The sequence below is a fragment of the Leptosomus discolor genome, chromosome 6 (assembly GCF_034619465.1).
Source record: "Leptosomus discolor isolate bLepDis1 chromosome 6, bLepDis1.hap2, whole genome shotgun sequence".
Taxonomy (NCBI): domain Eukaryota; kingdom Metazoa; phylum Chordata; class Aves; order Leptosomiformes; family Leptosomidae; genus Leptosomus; species Leptosomus discolor.
In genome coordinates, this window is record NC_141396.1 from 54302779 (window position 1) to 54308092 (window position 5314).

General features: G+C 35.1%; 1 protein-coding gene across 1 annotated transcript; it reads right to left on the reverse strand.

Annotated features, from left to right (window-relative positions):
* Positions 1 to 442: 442 nt before the first annotated feature.
* LOC147415374 (interferon upsilon) lies at positions 443 to 4532 on the reverse strand. Its single transcript, XM_086467438.1, has 5 exons — positions 4398 to 4532; positions 3554 to 3631; positions 2358 to 2495; positions 1049 to 1126; positions 443 to 541 (listed from the first exon to the last, which is right to left on the reverse strand). Exons 1-5 carry the CDS (start codon positions 4530 to 4532, stop codon positions 443 to 445), a joined length of 528 nt encoding a protein of 175 aa, XP_086323564.1.
* Between the last annotated feature and the right edge of the window lie 782 nt (positions 4533 to 5314).

The following is a 5314-nucleotide window of genomic DNA, read 5'->3' on the forward strand; positions in this document are numbered from 1 at the left end:
AACTGCCGTGGTAAAACTGCAGCAGTGCAAATGTGTGGTGTGAGGTGTGCATTGGAAAAGCATTAGGCTGTCATAGGTTCATATTCCCATAACTTGATGAATGTACTGTTAATTCAAGTAGTGTAACTGATATGCTGACTTTTTAGCCTGACCATAAGATTTGGAGAGCCATATCTATGATATCTCTTTTATGAAAAATGTCCCTTTTTTTTTGTAAAACAAATAAACACAAACATATTTACGTGCTCTTTTGCATCCTTTTAATTAAGGCTAAAGTTATTATAGTAGTTTAGAAAAAATATCTTGACAAAAATAAGTTAATCAATTTGGAGTTTTAAATAGGAACTATGTGTATACTACTTCCTATAGTTTTTAGAAAAATAGAATAATTTATCTTGACGTGATAGTAGATCCTCAAAGTATTTGATGGAAACTGACTTTGCTAATGCATTGCTCTTCTCTTGAAAGAGTAGTTTTCAATTCTTTGAAGTATCTCTCTGGATTGTGCATGGATCTCTTGCCAAGTGCAGTGATCATCTGACTGTGACGAAAAGATTATTAAGAAGTGTTTATTAGCTGTTTTGTAAAAATTTACATCCAATATTATGGCAAACAAAATGTGAATTGAGAACAAGTATGTAATAATTTATTCAAAAGACATTAAGAAAAAATGAAGAATAATTTTAGGAAATTTTGTTAAGATTCAAATGGTCTTTGGTATATAAAAAGATCATTGCTTTTCCAGGTGAAAAAGGTATCATCAAATGCTAATCCTGACACAGTGTTCTAAAAAGGTGCATACTGCTGTGGGGTTTGGTGCTGAATTCAAATTAAATGTTTTTTAAAAGCCTATGGTGATACATTAACCTTGAAATGGACGTGGGCCAAAAGATTTTGTGTGAGTGAAAATTTGTAGTGCTTGGTAATGTGGCACAATCACACAGATTCGTACAGCTTGGATCAGCAGTGGGACTGCTTGTATAAGAAGAACTTCTGTATCTTTAAAATTCCTTAAAGTGAGCTGGAAGTAAAGAAGCACCCTTCTTACCTTGGACACAAATTTGTCCATTTTTTTGAAGCAGTCTTTCACTGTAGATTCATGGATAATATTAAGTCTGGACTTCAGCTGTCATTTTAATGGAAAAGAAAAGAAACTTAGTTTGAACAGTGACAAGTAAATAGAAGTTCAACATGACTTTGTAAAAGAGAACCCTCTAATTGACATGGTCATGGCTGAGGGCAATGTAATGCTTTTGTCCTATGCAAGCCTGCTGAATGTGTTATTGTTAAAGGTAGTGTAGCATACACTTGCTATGTCTACAAAGAGATCATGAAATTAAAATATCAATGTTCAAAACAAGTTAAGGGGGTCTATGGATTTTTTTTGTTCTGTGACAATACTGGTTTTGTCAATTCTGGTTTTGTGTACTGTGTTGAAGGAAACTGGTTTCAGAATAACTGGTGGTCGTTTGACATAAAATGTTAGGATTAACCTATGTGATTATGTTCATTCATTAAAAATACAAATGATAGTGTGCTGAAGTTAGCACTAGTTATTGTCCTTCATTGTACACATCTTGTCCTGGCGTGTGGCCTTATCAGAAGCAGAAGTGTGCTTTTGGAGCTCAGTGTTTATATGCTGCTGCTCCTCAGGCATGTGTATAATGATGGAAACCTCTCTCTCCTGCAGAAAAGTCAGTAGGTTCCCTCCATGGCAGCACAGGAGGGTATATTGGGGTGTATGCTTGTATGCCTAGGTTTGTTAGCAAATCTGGTGCCTGGCATAGGCATCAGTTGCAAGGCAAGCCATAGTAAATCTGAGGCTTCATCCTCTGTTAATACTTCTTAAGCTGACCCCAACTGAATTAACTATTTGTGCATATGTTTAAGTAGTTTACTCAGCTGAAATAGGCTGAATGCAGATCTAAATATTTTCCTGAAATCTTATGCATACTATTTTGCATGTAATTCTTTCCTTAGCTTGTCTTGACAGAGTTTGTAAGTAGTTGAAGAAAATGCAATTGCTACTTAGAATAGTAAGTGGTTCTGTGTAGAACTAGTGCAGTCTTTAAGAAGCAGCAAGTTAAATACTGGCTTAGCCACATTTTTAGGCATCACATGTCAAAATAAGCCCACAAATATCTATGTGTGAATTTAAAACTGCCTCTGTCATACTGGTCAGTAAAAGTGCTGAAAAACGCCTGTCATTACTTGCATACAGATATTTTAGGTGCCATTATTTGAAAATGTTGTCTTTAAAGCTTTCTATCACATTTTCAGCATATATATTATCAATTTTATTCACCATGGATATCTGACTTAAATATCATGCAGTGTAAAAAAAGAATTATACTTACACAAGTTTTGAGCTGAGCATGAGCTTCATACATTCCTCTTAGAAAAACATTCTTATTTTGAAAAGGAGTGTCTGCTCTCTTGAAAAACTCAGCAATTTCGTGCACAATATGAACAATGGCTGCATTATCATATTTAACCTGTGATGACAACAAAGAAATACAGACAAATTTGGTTTCTGAAGTTTGCACTCAAGTTTCAGTTAACAGTACAATTTTCAACTGCCTGAGTCTGGTTATCTGTAAGTTCTTAATTTTCACCACTTTCTTGAGCTCTTCTAAATTCTTTAGTACAAAAGTTATAGGAAGTAGTATGCTTTTCAAAGATGGTATTTATTTGAAAATCTAGAATTATATGTGCAATTTCCAGTTGCAATTTTTGCTTTCATAAGGACACTATTTTGTGATGTAAATACATCTTGCATTTTTGGACTGCACTGATATTCTTGAATGTATACAATGGATGAGGTATAGTCAGTAAAAGGCCAAGAGTCATAAGCAGATCTTTTGAATTCAGACCCAGGACAATAGACTTAAGAATGTGCAGCTCTTTCCTCACAAGCGCAGTATATATTTGATGAAGGGGAGCTCCCTCTGTTTCAGAGAAGATGGAAATACAAGAGAGGCTGGTAATGCTGTCTGTCCCTTTTGTTCCGTGGTTGCATTTTAGAAGCTCCATTAAAGAGCTGGAGGTGGGCTGAATGAATTGCTTTGGCACAGTAGCACACTCTCAACCCAGTGCCTTCTTATTGTGTGGCGTTGCAGACCTGGACCGAAAATGAACTGTGCACATAAAATGCATGCATGTGTTGACTAGCACATAAAATTATCACTGCACTACTTTTATGAGGTCTGCTTCTGACTGAAGCTGAAATCAGCATGCTGTTCTGGTAGTTTGCAGGCTACCAGACTGATTCCAACTAATTTTCCATTTTAAACAGCAGGACTAGTAAAAAAGCATCTAACTTTTCTGGTAAAAGTGGCAAAGCAATAGGAAAAGCAAAAAAAAATGGCGATTTCCTTAAGTAACCTGTCAGGGAAGAGAATTTGGACTGAAAAGTCAAGTTAGATTTACTATTTAAACCTGTAATTTTGTATGTAATAATTCTAATGTAAAAGTCTTGTGACAAGATGCATAGCTATGTGAGGTAGGGCTGTTACAATGATATAATGCCAAGTACGTATCTTTTTCTACTTACGGCTTTTAGCATCTGCTCAGGGAAACACAAATCTTCGTTGCTCACTTCCTCACACTCCAAAGAAAAGCCTCTTTTGTTCTTAAAGAAGACATAAGTGTAGAAATTCTAAGCATGTGCAAAACCAGGTTTATTATGGAAACAATTAATAGAAGAGTTTACTTATCAGTTGGTCTCTTAACAATGAAGTGTATGAATGACTACATCAACAGAGAACACTGTATATCTCATGAGGTTCTCTGAAGAAGATTCATGTGCTTCTATGTTCCTGAGCCTGTCTAAAATGGAAGAAATAGATGCTTGTTACCTATTTCACCTTTTCTCAAATGTTCCAGGGAGCTCAGTACAGTGTTGAGGAAAGGGCAGGCCACAAAAGAAGGCAAATTGGAAAAGGAAATGTGCTTTCCATATATAGCTTATTTCCAAAAACACCTTCAGAGAGTATTTGTACCAAAAACTCTGTGACTGTGGACACCTTTTTCTTTGAGTGGGATTATGTCATGGTAAAGTAAATTATGGTGTTATGGTTTCAGTTGGTGCCAATTAGCAGGAGTCGCAGATGACTCTGTACTCTAAAATACATGACTTCTGTGTAGAGGATGTGGAGCTCTTCTTGGGAAGACACAAAGATGTCATATATTCAACAGGAGGAGTTTGAATTAAAAAGTCTAAATTTAAGTTTTTTGGCTTTGTAGAGAAAGGACAGCTGGCTCATAATTTTTTAATAATATAAAAAAAAAATGTAATTGGGCTATTATTATGCATTTGAGAATTCCTTACACCTAAACTGAAGAAAGACTGAAAATGACTTCTATAGATTGTGACAATATTTTACACATTGACTTACCAGTTTCTCAATCTCCTTTAAAAGCTCACTCCATTGCACGCTTTGAAAGCACTGGTGACTGTTGCTTTGGTGATTACCAAGGGATGTGGCAATAAGGCAGACGGTTAAGAGGAAGAAGCTCCCAGGGCAATACATTGTCTAGTTCTGGAACAATAAGAAGACAGAAGGCTTAATAGAATCAGATGGTTTTACAGTTTTGTAAAGTCACACAAGCACAGTTGGTCATTTGCTCCTGCTTGTTCATTTTTACCCTGTATTTACTGATGTACAGTGATAGGCCTAATGAGTTCAGACTTTATGATGGAACATTCGAAAATTAAATGTGTTTATCCAATATTTAAAGAGAAAAAAATTCATATAAGAAAACCATTTTTATACTATTCATATAATATGTAAATCGTTCTCTGTTTTTTTAAAAATCCTATTCTGTTTTTCTGGAGTACTTATTTTTCCACTGTTTCTATATGGATAAACACGTGCATACAGAATCTAGAAAAATGACGTTATTTGCTATAGTGAATTTGACTAAATGTAAACTACTAAATAATGGATTAAAAATAGATTTTTTTTTTTCCCCAGCAGTTTTCTTTATAGTACTATCTGTATCCTTGTTACTTGTGACTTGTAACATGATTTAAAGCAATTGCTTCTAAATGTAAGGTTATATTTTAGTCAGATTTTGTTTTCGTAAAACTCATTTGATATTACAGAAGTAAAGTAAAAAGTTAAAATGAAATGAGTAAATTAATCTAATCTAGAAAAATCAGCAAGAAAATCAAAGAAGCCTACCTTGTGGATAATATCCGGCTCCTGGTTGTGCACTTCTGTAGGGCTCCTGGGGTACCATTCTGTCAGCTGTCTCTGTCCCTTTTAAATGCTCTTCTCCTACCTCTGACCACCTCCTCTCAGCAGATGAT